Source organism: Symphodus melops (assembly GCF_947650265.1).
Source record: "Symphodus melops genome assembly, chromosome: 14".
In the NCBI taxonomy this organism is placed as follows: domain Eukaryota; kingdom Metazoa; phylum Chordata; class Actinopteri; order Labriformes; family Labridae; genus Symphodus; species Symphodus melops.
The window spans coordinates 1,242,293-1,263,533 of NC_136704.1; the positions used below are offsets into that span (position 1 = coordinate 1,242,293).

At 43.4% G+C, this 21,241-nt stretch overlaps 1 protein-coding gene across 2 annotated transcripts in view; it reads left to right on the forward strand.

Annotated features, from left to right (window-relative positions):
* The first annotated feature begins 4,464 nt into the window (after positions 1-4,464).
* mmp16a (matrix metallopeptidase 16a (membrane-inserted)) overlaps positions 4,465-21,241 on the forward strand; it is a 39,420-nt gene continuing 22,643 nt past the window's right edge. Inside the window, exon 1 of one of the 2 annotated variants that reach the window (XM_079361319.1) lies at positions 4,465-4,939. In XM_079361319.1, the coding sequence (XP_079217445.1) occupies positions 4,811-4,939 (129 nt within the window). In that variant the 5' untranslated portion in view covers positions 4,465-4,810. The remainder of the gene's footprint in view (positions 4,940-21,241) is intronic. The other variant, XM_079361320.1, reaches the window with a different exon arrangement.

A 21,241-nucleotide genomic window follows, 5' to 3' on the forward strand; every position in this document is an offset into this window, starting at 1 on the left:
GTGTGTGTGTGTGTGTCTGTTTGTGAGTGTGAGTCAGTGTGTGTGTGTCTGATTGTGAGTGTGAGTCAGTGTGTGTGTGTCTGTTTGTGAGTGTGAGTCAGTGTGTGTGTGTCTGTTTGTGAGTGTGAGTCAGTGTGTGTGTGTCTGTTTGTGAGTGTGAGTCAGTGTGTGTCTGATTGTGAGTGTGAGTCAGTGTGTGTGTGTCTGATTGTGAGTGTGAGTCAGTGTGTATGTGTGTCTGATTGTGAGTGTGAGTCAGTGTGTGTGTGTCTGATTGTGAGTGTGAGTCAGTGTGTGTGTGTGTCTGATTGTGAGTGTGAGTCAGTGTGTGTGTGTGTCTGATTGTGAGTGTGAGTCAGTGTGTGTGTGTCTGATTGTGAGTGTGAGTCAGTGTGTGTGTGTCTGTTTGTGAGTGTGAGTCAGTGTGTGTCTGATTGTGAGTGTGAGTCAGTGTGTGTGTGTCTGATTGTGAGTGTGAGTCAGTGTGTGTGTGTCTGATTGTGAGTGTGAGTCAGTGTGTGTCTGTTTGTGAGTGTGAGTCAGTGTGTGTGTGTGTCTGTTTGTGAGTGTGAGTCAGTGTGTGTGTGTCTGATTGTGAGTGTGAGTCATTGTGTGTGTGTCTGATTGTGAGCGTGAGTCAGTGTGTGTCTGATTGTGAGTCAGTGTGTGTGTGTCTGATTGTGAGTGTGAGTCAGTGTGTGTGTGTGTCTGATTGTGAGTGTGAGTCAGTGTGTGTCTGTTTGTGAGTGTGAGTCAGTGTGTGTGTGTCTGATTGTGAGTGTGAATCAGTGTGTGTGTGTGTCTGATTGTGAGTGTGAGTCAGTGTGTGTCTGATTGTGAGTGTGAGTCAGTGTGTGTGTGTGTGTGTCTGATTGTGAGTGTGAGTCAGTGTGTGTGTGTGTCTGATTGTGAGTGTGAGTCAGTGTGTGTGTGTGTGTCTGATTGTGAGTGTGAGTCAGTGTGTGTGTGTCTGATTGTGAGCGTGAGTCAGTGTGTGTCTGATTGTGAGTGTGAGTCAGTGTGTGTGTGTCTGATTGTGAGTGTGAGTCAGTGTGTGTGTGTGTGTCTGTTTGTGAGTCAGTGTGTATCTGATTGTGAGTGTGAGTCAGTGTGTGTGTCTGATTGTGAGTCAGTGTGTGTCTGATTGTGAGTGTGAGTCAGTGTGTGTGTGTCTGATTGTGAGTGTGAGTCCGTGTGTGTGTCTGATTGTGAGTGTGAGTCAGTGTGTGTGTGTCTGATTGTGAGTGTGAGTCAGTGTGTGTGTGTCTGTTTGTGAGTGTCAGTCAGTGTGTGTCTGTCTGATTGTGAGTGTGAGTCAGTGTGTGTGTGTGTGTCAGATTGTGAGTGTGAGTCAGTGTGTGTCTGTTTGTGAGTGTGAGTCAGTGTGTGTGTGTCTGTTTGTGAGTGTGAGTCAGTGTGTGTGTGTCTGTTTGTGAGTGTGAGTCAGTGTGTGTGTGTCTGTTTGTGAGTGTGAGTCAGTGTGTGTCTGATTGTGAGTGTGAGTCAGTGTGTGTGTGTCTGTTTGTGAGTGTGAGTCAGTGTGTGTGTGTCTGATTGTGAGTGTGAGTCAGTGTGTGTGTGTGTGTCTGTTTGTGAGTGTGAGTCAGTGTGTGTGTCTGTTTGTGAGTGTGAATCAGTGTGTGTCTGATTGTGAGTGTGAGTCAGTGTGTGTGTCTGTTTGTTAGTGTGAGTCAGTGTGTGTTTGTCTGTTTGTGAGTGTGAGTCAGTGTGTGTGTGTCTGTTTGTGAGTGTGAGTCAGTGTGTGTCTGATTGTGAGTGTGAGTCAGTGTGTGTGTGTCTGATTGTGAGTGTGAGTCAGTGTGTGTCTGTTTGTGAGTGTGAGTCAATGTGTGTGTGTCTGATTGTAAGTGTGAGTCAGTGTGTGTGTGTCTGTTTGTGAGTGTGAGTCAGTGTGTGTCTGATTGTGAGTGTGAGTCAGTGTGTGTGTGTCTGATTGTGAGCGTGAGTCAGTGTGTGTCTGATTGTGAGTGTGAGTCAGTGTGTGTGTGTCTGTTTGTGAGTGTGAGTCAGTGTGTGTGTGTCTGATTGTGAGTGTGAGTCAGTGTGTGTGTGTGTGTCTGATTGTGAGTGTGAGTCAGTGTGTGTCTGTTTGTGAGTGTGAGTCAGTGTGTGTGTGTCTGATTGTGAGTGTGAGTCAGTGTGTGTGTGTGTCTGAGTGTGAGTCAGTGTGTGTCTGATTGTGAGTGTGAGTCAGTGTGTGTGTCTGATTGTGAGTGTGAGTCAGTGTGTGTGTGTCTGATTGTCAGTGTGAGTCAGTGTGTGTGTGTCTGATTGTGAGTGTGAGTCAGTGTGTGTGTGTGTCTGATTGTGAGTGTGAGTCAGTGTGTGTGTGTCTGATTGTGAGTGTGAGTCAGTGTGTGTCTGATTGTGAGTGAGTCAGTGTGTGTGTGTCTGATTGTGAGTGTGAGTCAGTGTGTGTGTGTCTGATTGTGAGTGTGAGTCAGTGTGTGTGTGTCTGTTTGTGAGTGTGAGTCAGTGTGTGTGTGTCTGATTGTGAGTGTGAGTCAGTGTGTGTGTGTCTGTCTGATTGTGAGTGTGAGTCAGTTTGTGTCTGTTTGTGAGTGTGAGTCAGTGTGTGTGTGTCTGATTGTGAGTGTGAGTCAGTGTGTGTGTGTGTCTGAGTGTGAGTCAGTGTGTGTCTGATTGTGAGTGTGAGTCAGTGTGTGTGTCTGATTGTGAGTGTGAGTCAGTGTGTGTGTGTCTGATTGTGAGTGTGAGTCAGTGTGTGTGTGTCTGATTGTGAGTGTGAGTCAGTGTGTGTGTGTCTGATTGTGAGTGTGAGTCAGTGTGTGTGTGTCTGATTGTGAGTGTGAGTCAGTGTGTGTCTGATTGTGAGTGTGAGTCAGTGTGTGTGTGTCTGATTGTGAGTGTGAGTCAGTGTGTGTGTGTCTGTTTGTGAGTCAGTGTGTGTCTGATTGTGAGTGTGAGTCAGTGTGTGTGTGTCTGATTGTGAGTCAGTGTGTGTCTGATTGTGAGTGTGAGTCAGTGTGTGTGTCTGATTGTGAGTGTGAGTCAGTGTGTGTGTGTGTGTCTGATTGTGAGTGTGAGTCAGTGTGTGTGTGTGTGTCTGATTGTGAGTGTGAGTCAGTGTGTGTGTGTCTGTTTGTGAGTGTGAGTCAGTGTGTGTGTGTGTGTCTGATTGTGAGTGTGAGTCAGTGTGTGTGTGTCTGATTGTGAGTCAGTGTGTGTGTGTCTGATTGTGAGTGTGAGTCAGTGTGTGTGTGTCTGTTTGTGAGTGTGAGTCAGTGTGTGTGTGTGTCTGATTGTTAGTGTGAGTCAGTGTGTGTGTGTCTGATTGTGAGTGTGAGTCAGTGTGTGTGTCTGATTGTGAGTGTGAGTCAGTGTGTGTGTGTCTGATTGTGAGTGTGAGTCAGTGTGTGTCTGATTGTGAGTGTGAGTCAGTGTCTGTGTGTGTCTGATTGTGAGTGTGAGTCAGTGTGTGTGTGTCTGATTGTGAGTGTGAGTCAGTGTGTGTGTGTGTCTGATTGTGACTGTGAGTCAGTGTGTGTGTGTCTGATTGTGAGTGTGAGTCAGTGTGTGTGTGTGTGTGTGTGTCTGATTGTGAGCGTGAGTCAGTGTGTGTTTGTTTGTGAGTGTGAGTCAGTGTGTGTGCGTGTCTGATTGTGAGCGTGAGTCAGTGTGTGTGTGTGTCTGATTGTGAGCGTGAGTCAGTGTGTGTGTGTGTCTGATTGTGAGCGTGAGTCAGTGTGTGTGTGTGTGTGTCTGATTGTGAGTGTGAGTCAGTGTGTGTGTGTGTGTGTGTCTGATTGTGAGTGTGAGTCAGTGTGTGTGTGTGTGTGTGTCTGATTGTGAGTGTGAGTCAGTGTGTGTGTGTGTGTGTGTCTGATTGTGAGCGTGAGTCAGTGTGTGTGTCTGCATTTGTGTGTGTGTGTCAAAATTATCATCATTTACAGGAAACAGAGAATTCTGGGTAACTTAAAACACACTGAGCTTGTTATCGCCCTCTGCTGGACAACAAAGTATTACACATAGAGCAGAGAGGTGTCTGTGATATGATCGATAACGTGACACTATTAATGAGACTGCAGGTTAGAGTGAACATGAGGACACAGTGTGATCATGAGCAGGAGCATGATGGATGAAAGAATGACATGAATAAACTGTTTGATTGACAATATGATGAATTATGACTCCTCACTTTCTCTCCTTCAGACTGTCAGTAGGTCAAAGGTGAGGCATTATATGAGGCTATTTATACATTACATTGATTTCGTTTGAAGAAATTATGTAAATAAAAATCAGTCCCGCCCCCTCTCTGCTCCTATTGGTCAGTTTTTTTGTGTCTTTATGTATTCATGTTTACTGATTTTTTGGGGGGAATATTGTAGGAAAATAAAAATAAAAAGACTGTCTGTTGAGCAACAAGCCCCTCCCCCTCTGCATGTTTCTGCTCGTATTGGTCAGTTTGCATAAAGAAGGAAGGGGGCGCTCGTGCCAATCCGCACATGCGCACTTAATGGGAAACTCGATTGAAAACGGGCAGCTATGTCGCGCGCTGCAGAACTCGAGCTGGACGCGACCAACGGCCGGAGTACCGGAGGACCGACACCGACACCGACACCGGGAGGCTGCTGAGCGCCGTGAACGGACACTTTCTTCCCGGGGATCGACTCCTTTGGCCGAAGAGCCGCTCCTCCTCCTCCTCCTCCTCCTCCTCTTCTTCAGAGAGACTCCTACCAGCGCCATGGACACCGTGTAAGATCTGTCCGGTGTCCGTTAGTCGGTGGAGACTGAATCAGAGCGCGGGGGCCGCGGAGGGGTGGTCAGGATGGTGGTGCTGTGGCCCGGCACAGGAGGCTCGGCCCCGAGCAGCTGCCTACTGCGGACCGCCTGTCTGCAGCTGCTCCTTTGGATCTTATGTTCCGTTAACGGAGAGGAGCAACCTTTCAGTGTGGAGGTAAGAACGACGGTCTTAACCGGATAAGACCGAGCGGAGTCTGTTCACAGCGGCTTTATAATGATCGGTTCGGGGTTGTTCTCGTGTTTAACCCGGGTTTAACCCGGGTTTAACCCGGGTCAGACTGTGTTCATAACAACGGAGTCTTTGTGAGCGCAGCTGCAACTCCATCCTCCTGCTCCTCCTGTTTCCCCTGCTCCTCCTGCTCCTCCTCCTGCTCCTCCTGCTTCCCCTGCTCCTCCTCCTCCTCCTCCTGCTTCCCCTGCTCCTCCTCCTGCTCCTCCTGCTTCCCCTGCTCCTCCTCCTCCTCCCCCTGCTTCCCCTGCTCCTCCTGCTTCCCCTGCTCCTCCTCCTCCTCCTCCTGCTTCCCCTGCTCCTCCTCCTGCTCCTTCTGCTTCCCCTGCTCCTCCTCCTGCTTCCCCTGCTCCTCCTCCTGCTCCTCCTGCTTCCCCTGCTCCTCCTCCTGCTTCCCCTGCTCCTCCTCCTGCTCCTCCTTCTCAATATTTAAAGAGTCATCTTGTGGTTTAGTTGGATGTGTGTGGAGCTGTGGGCTCAGAATGAGAAACAACAAGACTTTGATTGTTGAAGAATATAAATTAAACTACGTATTTTAATAAAATCTGAGGCTTGAGCTCATAGATTATCAGGATCCTGGCTCAGTCTTTAAAAGAGGGGTTGCTCATATTCACATTTATTAATGTGTGCTGGGGGCTGAGGAGTTAATATTTCAGCCCTGTTTCAACCAAAGGTCCCCACAACTGAAAAGTTCAGGGACTTCTCTTCAGGAACTAAAGGTTCAGGGACTTCTTCTAAGAACTAAAGGTTCAGGGACTTCTCTTCAGGAACTAAAGGTTCAGGGACTTTTCTTCATAGAACTAAAGGTTCAGGGACTTCTCTTCAGGAACTAAAGTTTCAGGGACTTCTCTTCATAGAACTAAAGGTTCAGGGACTTTTCTTCATAGAACTAAAGGTTCAGGGACTTCTCTTCAGGAACTAAAGGTTCAGGGACTTCTCTTCGGGAACTAAAGGTTCAGGGACTTCTTCTAAGAACTAAAGGTTCAGGGACTTCTTCTAAGAACTAAAGGTTCAGGGACTTCTCTTCAGGAACTAAAGGTTCAGGGACTTCTCTTCAGGAACTAAAGGTTCAGAGACTTCTCTTCATAGAACTAAAGGTTCAGGGACTTCTCTTCAGGAACTAAAGGTTCAGGGACTTCTCTTCAGGACCTAAAGGTTCAGGGACTTCTCTTCAGGAACTAAAGGTTCAGGGACTTCTCTTCAGGAACTAAAGGTTCAGGGACTTCTCTTCATAGAACTAAAGGTTCAGGGACTTCTCTTCGTAGAACTAAAGGTTCAGGGACTTCTCTTCAAAGAACTAAAGGTTCAGAGACTTCTCTTCATAGAACTAAAGGTTCAGGGACTTGTCTTCTAAGAACTAAAGGTTCAGGGACTTCTCTTCATGAACTAAAGGTTCAGGGACTTGTCTTCTAAGAACTAAAGGTTCAGGGACTTTTTTTCATGAACTAAAGGTTCAGGGACTTCTCTTCATAGAACTAAAGGTTCAGAGACTTCTCTTCATAGAACTAAAGATTCAGGGACTTCTCTTCATAGAACATAAGGTTCAGGGACTTCTCTTCTAAGAACTAAAGGTTCAGGGACTTCTCTTCTAAGAACTAAAGGTTCAGGGACTTCTCTTTAAAGAACTAAAGGTTCAGGGACTTTTCTTCAAAGAACTAAAGGTTCAGGGACTTCTCTTTAAAGAACTAAAGGTTCAGGGACTTCTCTTCATAGAACTAAAGGTTCAGGGACTTCTCTTCATAGGACTAAAGGTTCAGGGACTTCTCTTCATAGAACTAAAGGTTCAGGGAATTTTCTTCAGGAACTAAAGGTTCAGGGACTTCTCTTCAGGAACTAAAGGTTCAGAGACTTCTCTTCATAGAACTAAAGGTTCAGGGACTTCTCTTCAGGAACTAAAGGTTCAGGGACTTCTCTTCAGGACCTAAAGGTTCAGGGACTTCTCTTCAGGAACTAAAGGTTCAGGGACTTCTCTTCAGGAACTAAAGGTTCAGGGACTTCTCTTCATAGAACTAAAGGTTCAGGGACTTCTCTTCGTAGAACTAAAGGTTCAGGGACTTCTCTTCAAAGAACTAAAGGTTCAGAGACTTCTCTTCATAGAACTAAAGGTTCAGGGACTTGTCTTCTAAGAACTAAAGGTTCAGGGACTTCTCTTCATGAACTAAAGGTTCAGGGACTTGTCTTCTAAGAACTAAAGGTTCAGGGACTTTTCTTCATGAACTAAAGGTTCAGGGACTTCTCTTCATAGAACTAAAGGTTCAGAGACTTCTCTTCATAGAACTAAAGATTCAGGGACTTCTCTTCATAGAACATAAGGTTCAGGGACTTCTCTTCTAAGAACTAAAGGTTCAGGGACTTCTCTTCTAAGAACTAAAGGTTCAGGGACTTCTCTTTAAAGAACTAAAGGTTCAGGGACTTTTCTTCAAAGAACTAAAGGTTCAGGGACTTCTCTTTAAAGAACTAAAGGTTCAGGGACTTCTCTTCATAGAACTAAAGGTTCAGGGACTTCTCTTCATAGGACTAAAGGTTCAGGGACTTCTCTTCATAGAACTAAAGGTTCAGGGAATTTTCTTCAGGAACTAAAGGTTCAGGGACTTCTCTTCAGGAACTAAAGGTTCAGAGACTTCTCTTCATAGAACTAAAGGTTCAGGGACTTCTCTTCAGGAACTAAAGGTTCAGGGACTTCTCTTCAGGAACTAAAGGTTCAGGGACTTCTCTTCAGGAACTAAAGGTTCAGGGACTTCTCTTCAGGAACTAAAGGTTCAGGGACTTCTCTTCATAGAACTAAAGGTTCAGGGACTTCTCTTCGTAGAACTAAAGGTTCAGGGACTTCTCTTCAAAGAACTAAAGGTTCAGAGACTTCTCTTCATAGAACTAAAGGTTCAGGGACTTGTCTTCTAAGAACTAAAGGTTCAGGGACTTCTCTTCATGAACTAAAGGTTCAGGGACTTGTCTTCTAAGAACTAAAAGTTCAGGGACTTTTCTTCATGAACTAAAGGTTCAGGGACTTCTCTTCATAGAACTAAAGGTTCAGAGACTTCTCTTCATAGAACTAAAGATTCAGGGACTTCTCTTCATAGAACATAAGGTTCAGGGACTTCTCTTCTAAGAACTAAAGGTTCAGGGACTTCTCTTCATGAACTAAAGGCTCATTGACTTTTCTCCATGAACTAAAGGTTCAGGGACTTTTCTTCATAGAACTAAAGGTTCAGGGACTTCTCTTTAAAGAACTAAAGGTTCAGGGACTTCTCTTCATAGAACTAAAGGTTCAGGGACTTCTCTTCATAGGACTAAAGGTTCAGGGACTTCTCTTCATAGAACTAAAGGTTCAGGGAATTCTCTTCAGGAACTAAAGGTTCAGAGACTTCTCTTTAGGAGCTAAAGGTTCAGGGACTTCTCTTTAAAGAACTGAAAGGTTCAGGGACTTCTCTTCAAGAACTAAAGGTTCAGGGACTTCTCTTCAATGAACTAAAGGTTCAGAGACTTCTCTTCAGGAACTAAAGGTTCAGGGACTTCTCTTCAATGAACTAAAGGTTCAGAGACTTCTCTTCAGGAACTAAAGGTTCAGGGACTTCTCTTCAAAGAACTAAAGGTTCAGGGACTTCTCTTCAGGAACTAAAGGTTCAGGGACTTCTCTTCAATGAACTAAAGTTTCAGAGACTTCTCTTCATAGAACTAAAGGTTCAGGGACTTCTCTTCATAGAATAAAGGTTCAGGGACTTCTCTTCAATGAACTAAAGGTTCAGAGACTTCTCTTCAGGAACTAAAGGTTCAGGGACTTCTCTTCAATGAACTAAATGTTCAGAGACTTCTCTTCAGGAACTAAAGGTTCAGGGACTTCTCTTCAATGAACTAAAGGTTCAGAGACTTCTCTTCAGGAACTAAAGGTTCAGGGACTTCTCTTCAATGAACTAAAGGTTCAGAGACTTCTCTTCAGGAACTAAAGGTTCAGGGACTTCTCTTCAAAGAACTAAAGATTCAGGGACTTCTCTTCAGGAACTAAAGGTTCAGGGACTTCTCTTCAATGAACTAAAGGTTCAGGGACTTCTTTTCAATGAACTAAAGGTTCAGGGACTTCTCTTCAGGAACTAAAGGTTCAGAGACTTCTCTTCAGGAACTAAAGGTTCAGAGACTTTTCTTCATAGAACTAAAGGTTCAGAGACTTCTCTTCATAGAACTAAAGGTTCAGGGACTTCTCTTCATAGAACTAAAGGTTCAGAGACTTTTCTTCATAGAACTAAAGGTTCAGAGACTTCTCTTCATAGAACTAAAGGTTCAGAGACTTCTCTTCATAGAACTAAAGGTTCAGAGACTTCTCTTCATAGAACTAAAGGTTCAGAGACTTCTCTTCATAGAACTAAAGGTTCAGAGACTTCTCTTCATAGAACTAAAGGTTCAGAGACTTCTCTTCATAGAACTAAAGGTTCAGAGACTTCTCTTCATAGAACTAAAGGTTCAGAGACTTCTCTTCATAGAACTAAAGGTTCAGAGACTTCTCTTCATAGAACTAAAGGTTCAGGGACTTCTCTTCAGGAACTAAAGGTTCAGAGACTTCTCTTCATAGAACTAAAGGTTCAGAGACTTCTCTTCATAGAACTAAAGGTTCAGAGACTTTTCTTCATAGAACTAAAGGTTCAGAGACTTCTCTTCAGGAACTAAAGGTTCAGAGACTTCTCTTCATAGAACTAAAGGTTCAGGGACTTTTCTTCATAGAACTAAAGGTTCAGAGACTTCTCTTCAAAGAACTAAAGGTTCAGAGACTTCTCTTCAGGAACTAAAGGTTCAGGGACTTCTCTTCAGGAACTAAAGGTTCAGGGACTTCTCTTCGTAGAACTAAAGGTTCAGGGACTTCTCTTCGTAGAACTAAAGGTTCAGGGACTTCTCTTCAAAGAACTAAAGGTTCAGAGACTTCTCTTCATAGAACTAAAGGTTCAGGGACTTGTCTTCTAAGAACTAAAGGTTCAGGGACTTCTCTTCATGAACTAAAGGTTCAGGGACTTGTCTTCTAAGAACTAAAAGTTCAGGGACTTTTCTTCATGAACTAAAGGTTCAGGGACTTCTCTTCATAGAACTAAAGGTTCAGAGACTTCTCTTCATAGAACTAAAGATTCAGGGACTTCTCTTCATAGAACATAAGGTTCAGGGACTTCTCTTCTAAGAACTAAAGTTTCAGGGACTTCTCTTCTAAGAACTAAAGGTTCAGGGACTTCTCTTCATGAACTAAAGGCTCATTGACTTTTCTTCATGAACTAAAGGTTCAGGGACTTTTCTTCATAGAACTAAAGGTTCAGGGACTTCTCTTTAAAGAACTAAAGGTTCAGGGACTTCTCTTCATAGAACTAAAGGTTCAGGGACTTCTCTTCATAGGACTAAAGGTTCAGGGACTTCTCTTCATAGAACTAAAGGTTCAGGGAATTCTCTTCAGGAACTAAAGGTTCAGGGACTTCTCTTCATAGAACTAAAGGTTCAGAGACTTCTCTTCAGGAACTAAAGGTTCAGGGACTTCTCTTCATAGAACTAAAGGTTCAGAGACTTCTCTTTAGGAGCTAAAGGTTCAGGGACTTCTCTTTAAAGAACTGAAAGGTTCAGGGACTTCTCTTCAAGAACTAAAGGTTCAGGGACTTCTCTTCAATGAACTAAAGGTTCAGAGACTTCTCTTCAGGAACTAAAGGTTCAGGGACTTCTCTTCAATGAACTAAAGGTTCAGAGACTTCTCTTCAGGAACTAAAGGTTCAGGGACTTCTCTTCAAAGAACTAAAGGTTCAGGGACTTCTCTTCAGGAACTAAAGGTTCAGGGACTTCTCTTCAATGAACTAAAGTTTCAGAGACTTCTCTTCATAGAACTAAAGGTTCAGGGACTTCTCTTCATAGAATAAAGGTTCAGGGACTTCTCTTCAATGAACTAAAGGTTCAGAGACTTCTCTTCAGGAACTAAAGGTTCAGGGACTTCTCTTCAATGAACTAAATGTTCAGAGACTTCTCTTCAGGAACTAAAGGTTCAGGGACTTCTCTTCAATGAACTAAAGGTTCAGAGACTTCTCTTCAGGAACTAAAGGTTCAGGGACTTCTCTTCAATGAACTAAAGGTTCAGAGACTTCTCTTCAGGAACTAAAGGTTCAGGGACTTCTCTTCAAAGAACTAAAGATTCAGGGACTTCTCTTCAGGAACTAAAGGTTCAGGGACTTCTCTTCAATGAACTAAAGGTTCAGGGACTTCTTTTCAATGAACTAAAGGTTCAGGGACTTCTCTTCAGGAACTAAAGGTTCAGAGACTTCTCTTCAGGAACTAAAGGTTCAGAGACTTTTCTTCATACAACTAAAGGTTCAGAGACTTCTCTTCATAGAACTAAAGGTTCAGGGACTTCTCTTCATAGAACTAAAGGTTCAGAGACTTTTCTTCATAGAACTAAAGGTTCAGAGACTTCTCTTCATAGAACTAAAGGTTCAGAGACTTCTCTTCATAGAACTAAAGGTTCAGAGACTTCTCTTCATAGAACTAAAGGTTCAGAGACTTCTCTTCATAGAACTAAAGGTTCAGAGACTTCTCTTCATAGAACTAAAGGTTCAGAGACTTCTCTTCATAGAACTAAAGGTTCAGAGACTTCTCTTCATAGAACTAAAGGTTCAGAGACTTCTCTTCATAGAACTAAAGGTTCAGGGACTTCTCTTCAGGAACTAAAGGTTCAGAGACTTCTCTTCATAGAACTAAAGGTTCAGAGACTTCTCTTCATAGAACTAAAGGTTCAGAGACTTTTCTTCATAGAACTAAAGGTTCAGAGACTTCTCTTCAGGAACTAAAGGTTCAGAGACTTCTCTTCATAGAACTAAAGGTTCAGGGACTTTTCTTCATAGAACTAAAGGTTCAGAGACTTCTCTTCAAAGAACTAAAGGTTCAGAGACTTCTCTTCAAAGAACTAAAGGTTCAGAGACTTCATAGAACTAAAGGTTCAGAGACTTCTCTTCATAGAACTAAATAGGGATGCTCGATATTGGCTTTTCTACCGATATCCGATATTCCGATATTGTCCAACTCTTAATTTCCGATACCGATATCACCGATACCGATATCACCGATATTTGCAGGCTTTTTACATCAAAACTGTTAGGTAACAACAACATAAAATATCTCCTGTGGAATTAACACATTATGCCTAATTTTACTGTGATGCCCCACTGGATGCATATGTGAATGAAACATGGCTTTCCAAATGTACACACTGAGAAAAATAAGAGAACAACTTAAATGATGGAAAAAAGTGCCATATTTATTTAGTGTTAGAGAGAAACCTCAACAACAAACAGCCTCAAACAACACTACAGACAATATAAAAAAGGAAGAGGCATATCTTCAGTCCATTAGTTGTAAACAAACATAGTCAATGAATGACTGGCCATAACTTGTCAAATAATATACTCAAACTGGGCTCAATCTCTTTTTTTTTTTTTTTTTTTTAAGATTTATTTTGGGCCTTTTATGCCTTTATTATAGAGGGAGGAAGGTGGATAGAGTCGGAAAGGGGGAGAGAGAGTGGGGAGAGACATGCGGGAAATGGGCCACAGGCCGGACGCGAACCCGGGCCGCCCGCGCGCGAGGACTATAGCCTCAATACATGGGATCGCGCGCCCTGCCGCTGCGCCACCGACGATCCCGGGCTCAATCTCTTTTAAGAGTAACCAAATCCTCTCTCCTGATGCCTCCAGTACTCCAAAGGGCATCCTTTCTGTGGGATGGCTTCTCCTAGGTATGCATGCACCTAAAGAAAGAATAAAAAAGAGAGACAGGGAATAAATGTATCATAGAATTCCTCCATTTCTTTAATAGAATTTCTATTATTGATTTTTCTTGGAAGCACTGACTGCCAAATGGTTATTGTATTCATTGCATGTAATGTATATTTTTAATGTGACGCACTCAGCATAGCAGATTACATTTAGTTTGATGATTAAGTTAATCAATTACTCACCTGCGCTGTCTCGCTTGTAGGTGCTTGAGCTGCAACTTCATTCTCTGCAAGGATTTCTTGGTACATGTCCCGCAGGTTCGAGCCTTCTTAGGTGGGCAGTCCTGGTCCTCCCGGCCTGGGTCATCTGCACTTCCACCTGCAGCCTCTCCATTGCTGCCACATTGTTTTTTCTCAGTTGACTCTTTAAGTGACAACTGTGTGGTTTTCTTCGGTTTCAGCTGTTGCTGCTTTTCATCACTTTGCTGCGCAAATGTAGCAACTCCGTGTGATTCTTCTTGACATGGGTTATTAAATGATGTATTAAAGGAAGACACCTTGTTTCCTCCTCGCATAACCGACGTTTACAGCAGAGAGCAACACATAACTTGCCGTAACAATCCAACTCTCTCCCCCAGCGTTCTCTCATACAGCCACTCAACACGTTCTCGCTGGTGCATTCACTGACTCTCCACATAATCGGAATTATGAACACATTATCAACTACTGACTTTACAACAAGAACCGTTACAATATGTTGTTGTTGAACGTCATCAAGCGCGCGCCCATAAACGTCCCATGCTGCGTTCATGCAGACTCGGAAATTCCAATATCGGTTCCAATATCGGTTGTAAAAATCCGATACCGATATTTCCAAATATTACATTTTTAAGTCAATATCGGCCGATAATATCCCTAGAACTAAAGGTTCAGGGACTTCTCTTCAGGAACTAAAGGTTCAGGGACTTCTCTTCAGGAACTAAAGGTTCAGGGACTTCTCTTCAGGAACTAAAGGTTCAGAGACTTCTCTTCAGGAACTAAAGGTTCAGAGACTTCTCTTCATAGAACTAAAGGTTCAGGGACTTTTCTTCAGGAACTAAAGGTTCAGGGACTTCTCTTCAGGAACTAAAGGTTCAGAGACTTTTCTTCATAGAACTAAAGGTTCAGAGACTTCTCTTCATAGAACTAAAGGTTCAGGGACTCCTCTTCAGGAACTAAAGGTTCAGAGACTTCTCTTCATAGAACTAAAGGTTCAGGGACTTTTCTTCAGGAACTAAAGGTTCAGGGACTTCTCTTCAGGAACTAAAGGTTCAGGGACTTCTCTTCAGGAACTAAAGGTTCAGGGACTTCTCTTCAGGAACTAAAGGTTCAGGGACTTCTCTTCAGGAACTAAAGGTTCAGGGACTGTTCTTCATAGAACTAAAGGTTCAGGGACTTCTCTTCAAATAACTAAAGGTTCAGGGACTGTTCTTCATAGAACTAAAGTTTCAGGGACTTCTCTTCATAGAACTAAAGGTTCAGGGACTTCTCTTCATAGAACTAAAGGTTCAGGGACTTCTCTTCAGGAACTAAAGGTTCAGGGACTTCTCTTCATAGAACTAAAGGTTCAGGGACTTTTCTTCATAGAACTAAAGGTTCAGGGACTTCTCTTCAGGAACTAAAGGTTCAGGGACTTCTCTTCAAAGAACTAAAGGTTCAGGGACTTTTCTTCATAGAACTAAAGGTTCAGGGACTTCTCTTCAGGAACTAAAGGTTCAGGGACTTCTCTTCAGGAACTAAAGGTTCAGGGACTTCTCTTCTAAGAACTAAAGGTTCAGGGACTTCTCTTCATAGAACTAAAGGTTCAGGGACTTCTCTTCAGGAACTAAAGGTTCAGGGACTTCTCTTCATAGAACTAAAGGTTCAGGGACTTTTCTTCATAGAACTAAAGGTTCAGGGACTTCTCTTCAGGAACTAAAGGTTCAGGGACTTCTCTTCATAGAACTAAAGGTTCAGGAACTTTTCTTCATATAACTAAAGGTTCAGGGACTTCTCTTCAAAGAACTAAAGGTTCAGGGACTTCTCTTCAGGAACTTAAAGGTTCAGGGACTTCTCTTCATAGAGCTAAAGGTTCAGGGACTTCTCTTTAAAGAACTAAAGTTTCAGGGACTTCTCTTCAGGAACTAAAGGTTCAGGGACTTCTCTTCATAGAACTAAAGGTTCAGGGACTTCTCTTCAGGAACTAAAGGTTCAGGGACTTCTCTTCAATGAACTAAAGGTTCAGGGACTTCTCTTCAAAGAACTAAAGGTTCAGGGACTTCTCTTCAATGAACTAAAGGTTCAGGGACTTCTCTTCAGGAACTAAAGGTTCAGGGACTTCTCTTCATAGAACTAAAGGTTCAGAGACTTCTCTTCAATGAACTAAAGGTTCAGGGACTTCTCTTCAATGTACTAAAGGTTCAGGGACTTCTCTTCATAGAACTAAAGGTTCAGGGACTTCTCTTCAGGAACTAAAGGTTCAGGGACTTCTCTTCAATGAACTAAAGGTTCAGGGACTTCTCTTCAAAGAACTAAAGGTTCAGGGACTTCTCTTCAATGAACTAAAGGTTCAGGGACTTCTCTTCAGGAACTAAAGGTTCAGGGACTTCTCTTCAAAGAACTAAAGGTTCAGGGACTTTTCTTCATAGAACTAAAGGTTCAGGGACTTCTCTTCAGGAACTAAAGGTTCAGAGACTTCTCTTCAGGAACTAAAGGTTCAGGGACTTCTCTTCTAAGAACTAAAGGTTCAGGGACTTCTCTTCATAGAACTAAAGGTTCAGGGACTTCTCTTCAGGAACTAAAGGTTCAGGGACTTCTCTTCATAGAACTAAAGGTTCAGGGACTTTTCTTCATAGAACTAAAGGTTCAGGGACTTCTCTTCAGGAACTAAAGGTTCAGGGACTTCTCTTCATAGAACTAAAGGTTCAGGAACTTTTCTTCATATAACTAAAGGTTCAGGGACTTCTCTTCAAAGAACTAAAGGTTCAGGGACTTCTCTTCAGGAACTTAAAGGTTCAGGGACTTCTCTTCATAGAGCTAAAGGTTCAGGGACTTCTCTTTAAAGAACTAAAGTTTCAGGGACTTCTCTTCAGGAACTAAAGGTTCAGGGACTTCTCTTCATAGAACTAAAGGTTCAGGGACTTCTCTTCAGGAACTAAAGGTTCAGGGACTTCTCTTCAATGAACTAAAGGTTCAGGGACTTCTCTTCAAAGAACTAAAGGTTCAGGGACTTCTCTTCAATGAACTAAAGGTTCAGGGACTTCTCTTCAGGAACTAAAGGTTCAGGGACTTCTCTTCATAGAACTAAAGGTTCAGAGACTTCTCTTCAATGAACTAAAGGTTCAGGGACTTCTCTTCAATGTACTAAAGGTTCAGAGACTTCTCTTCAAAGAACTAAAGGTTCAGGGACTTCTCTTCATAGAACTAAAGGTTCAGGGACTTCTCTTCATAGAACTAAAGGTTCAGAGACTTTTCTTCATAGAACTAAAGGTTCAGGGACTTCTCTTCAGGAACTAAAGGTTCAGGGACTTCTCTTCATAGAACTAAAGGTTCAGAGACTTTTCTTCATAGAACTAAAGGTTCAGGGACTTCTCTTCATAGAACTAAAGGTTCAGGGACTTCTCTTCATAGAACTAAAGGTTCAGAGACTTCTCTTCATAGAACTAAAGGTTCAGAGACTTTTCTTCATAGAACTAAAGGTTCAGGGACTTCTCTTCATAGAACTAAAGGTTCAGAGACTTCTCTTTAGGAACTAAAGGTTCAGGGACTTCTCTTCATAGAACTAAAGGTTCAGGGACTTCTCTTCATAGAACTAAAGGTTCAGAGACTTCTTCATAGAACTAAAGGTTCAGGGACTTCTCTTCAGGAACTAAAGGTTCAGGGACTTCTCTTCAGGAACTAAAGGTTCAGAGACTTCTCTTCATAGAACTAAAGGTTCAGGGACTTTTCTTCATAGAACTAAAGGTTCAGGGACTCCTCTTCAGGAACTAAAGGTTCAGGGACTTCTCTTCAGGAACTAAAGGTTCAGAGACTTCTCTTTAGGAACTAAAGGTTCAGGGACTTCTCTTTGAGGGAATCGAAGGTTCAGGGACTTCTCTTCAAAGAACTAAAATGTTCATGGATTCATGGAAGGAACTTAAATTTTCTGGGAAGATCAAGAAATCGAGGTCAAACGCAGCAGCTATGCGACCAACGAGGTCAAACACATCGTGATACGTATCGTGGTGTTGTGTGAAACATCTTGGCCTAGTGTGAGTACTTAAAGACAGTATCAGACCAATGCAGAATAATGGCGTTGGTATCGGGTCATTCCTCAAAGGTATGGTAAAAACAACGAATTTCAGCTGCAGTCTGTGACTGACCAATCAGTCGCTGGACCTTCAGAAAATATATCAAAATCAGTTTTATTGTCCAGGTATGTTCAACACACGAGGAATTTAACTTCAGTAGTCTGTGCTCTCTCAATGTAAACAATAATTAATTACCACAAAACTAGCATTAAAGAGTATCTCAATGTAAACAATAATTAATTACCACAAAACTAGCATTAAAGAGTATCTCAATGTAAACAATAATTAATTACCATAAAACTAGCATTAAAGAGTATCTCAATGTAAACAATAATTAATTACCACAAAACTAGCATTAAAGAGTATCTCAATGTAAACAATAATTAATTACCACAAAACTAGCATTAAAGAGTATCTCAATGTAAACAATAATTAATTACCACAAAACTAGCATTAAAGAGTATCTCAATGTAAACAATAATTAATTACCACAAAACTAGCATTAAAGAGTATCTCAATGTAAACAATAATTAATTACCATAAAACTAGCATTAAAGAGTAATATGGAGAAGACTAAATAAGATCATAGAACAGTGGTGAGTTGTGCAAAAGATGCTTACACTCACACACTCACACACTCACACACTCACACACTCACACACTCACACACACACACTCACACACTCACACACACACACACACACACACACACACACTCACTCACACACACACTCACACACACACACACACACACTCACACACTCACACACACACACACACACTCACACACTCACTCACACACACACACACACACTCACACACACTCACACACACACACACACACACTCACACACTCACACACACACACACACACACTCACACACACTCACACACTCACACACACACACACCTACACACACACACACACACACCTACACACACCTACACACACACACACACACCTACACACACACACACACACACACACACACACACCTACACACACCTACACACACCTACACACACACACACACACACACCTACACACACACACACACACACCTACACACACCTACACACACCTACACACACACCTACACACACCTACACACACACACACACACCTACACACACACACACACACACACCTACACACACCTACACACACCTACACACACACACACACACACCTACACACACACACACACACACCTACACACACCTACACACACCTACACACACACACACACACACCTACACTCACACACACACACACCTACACACACACACACACACACACCTACACACACACACACACACACACCTACACACACACACACACACACACACACACACTGGTCCTGACGTCAGTTGGCGGTGTGCAGAGAGCAGACTTCTGAAGCAGCAGGGTTTCTGTGTCTGTGTCATCAGATCCTGCACAAACAACACTTCAACTATGTGACGCACACACACACACACACACACACACACACACACACACTAACACACACACTAACACACACACACACACAGGGCTCGCTATTTGAGATTCAAACTTTTATTAGAACCAGGTCAAATAAAAGATGGTGAATATATCAGCACATCAGGTTGTTGTGGTAGTGTTGTGCTGAAAGGCAGGCTGATGTGAGGTCATCTCTCTGCTGACAGACTCCTCTGTGGTTCAGTGTTTATGTACTGAATAATGGAGGAGGGTCAGAGGCAGCATGTTCCCATAATACACCTGATATACATTTAAAGAGACAGTACAATCCAAGTGTTTTGTGGTCTTTATGACGTGTCTTATTATTGTTTTGTAGCCTCTGTAACTCCTGAGTAATGCAAATTTACTTCCTTAATATCAAGTTTGGAAAGTTTATTCAGAATGAGTCGGTCTGATGGTGGAATGTAAAGACCCTGTAACCCTGACAGAGCTGACATCTCGTGTTCACAACTGTATGAGAGAAGAGATTTCTCTCCAGACCACAGGTGGCGATGGTCTGTTTTTTCCTCCTTGAGAAGGGAAACAGGAAGTGAGAGGACTGATTTGCAGACTGCTTTTGATGACGCATGGTTTGGTCTTCTCACAGTCACCTCTCAGACGGTTTGTTAAATACAGCAGCCGTGAGGGATTGTGTATTTCCCAATTATAATCATCACAAAGACACAAAGTTTTCCCTGCAGGTATTTAAAGATATAAAAACCCCAAATGATAAAAAAGCCACTGTAGCATGCCGAGTTGAAGCCTCATTATACTCACAATATTTTCAGTTTGTGCAAAACAACTCATGAAGGTATGCCCTTCTATATTAAACAAATTGAGGGTTGGGTTGTCGGTTCAAGTCCTGGTGCGGACCACATTTGAACATTTTTCAGGGAGCCTGAGCACTGTTGAGATGTCCTTGAGCAAGGCACCGAATAACCCTAACAGCTACGGCTTGCCGGGGTCTGCTCCATCACTGTCAGTGCATGTCCATATGATCCTGTGCATGAGTTCATGCCTGTGTGTGTGTTGCAGGTCAAACAGAGTGAAAACACCTGCAAGGTATCAATATAGTAAAAAAACCCAAATTAATAAAGAATTGTAAATGCAAAATAAATAGGAGCAACTTCAAGTGAATCAAAATGAATAAAATGTTAAATTAAATGCAAAAATAAGTATAGAACAGTGAATGCAACAGCATGATATGACTGGCCACACTCACATGTCAGAGGTTATAAGAGAGGAAGACAAGCCTGTCTACTGTCTCTGGCTTCAGGCAGACGTGACCTTACCAACGCTCTCTCTGATGGACATCTTGTGTAAAATATTTCCGACTGGGCAACTGAGAATGTTTTAATGAGCTTTCTGAATCCTTCTTTCTCCACTGTATCATTAGGACAGACAGAAACCTGGATCAGAACACGACTCATGTTATACAAGAGAGAAGACAGACAGAGAGAAAGAGACAAGTTTTTTTTATATTGTCAGTAATAATTAATGTCTGTTGTTTTAGCAGTAATAATAAAGTATGACATAAATCATTGTCATATAAACAATAATTAATAGAGGAGGACTTTTTGTCAAAGTGTGTAATCTCTTTTGACTGAAGCTCTCGTGTACAGTGATGCTCATGTAACCTGAGATGATCCCATCAGCTGTTCAGCCTCAAACAGGAACAGCAGCATGTCATATGAGCGTTGCCATGGTAACAGCCTCCTCTCATCCATAACAGAGTGAGTCACCGACCTACGGGCTGGCCTTTGGAAGGAGGCTGCAAGCAATTAACCTACCTTCTGCTCCTCAAGACGCACCTGAGGACACGGAGGGGTGGTCTGAGGACGTGGAGAGGGGGTCTGAGGACACGGAGGGGTGGTCTGAGGACGTGGAGAGGGGGTCTGAAGACATGGAGAGGGGGTCTGAGGACATGGAGAGGTGGTTTGAGGACGTGGAGAGGGAGTCTGAAGACATGGAGAGGGGGTCTGAGGACATGGAGAGGGGGTCGTCTGAGGACATGGAGAGGGGGTCTGAAGACATGGAGAGGGGGTCTGAGGACACGGAGGGGTGGTCTGAGGACGTGGAGAGGGGGTCTGAGGACACGGAGGGGTGGTCTGAGGACGTGGAGAGGGGGTCTGAAGACATGGAGAGGTGGTTTGAGGACGTGGAGAGGGGGTCTGAAGACATGGAGAGGGGGTCTGAGGACATGGAGAGGGGGTCGTCTGAGGACATGGAGAGGGGGTCTGAAGACATGGAGAGGTGGTCTGAGGACGTGGAGAGGGGGTCTGAGGATGTGGAGAGGTGGTTTGAGGACGTGGAGAGGGGGTCAGAGGATGTGGAGAGGGGGTCAGAGGATGTGGAGAGGTGGTCTGAGGATGTGGAGAGGGGGTCTGAGGATGTGGAGAGGGGGTCTGAGGATGCAATGGGATGGTCTGAGGACATGGAGAGGGGGTCTGAGGATGTGGAGAGGGGGTCTGAAGACATGTAGAGGTGGTTTGAGGACGTGGAGAGGGGCTCTGAAGACATGGAGAGGGGGTCTGAGGACATGGAGAGGGGGTCTGAAGACATGGAGAGGGGGTCTGAGGATGTGGAGAGGTGGTCTGAGGATGTGGTGGGGTGGTCTGAGGACGTGGAGAGGGGGTCTGAGGACGTGGAGAGGGGGTCTGAGGACGTGGAGAGGGGGTCTGAGGAAACAGATGCTGGAGATGTGGTTCTACAATGTAGATGTG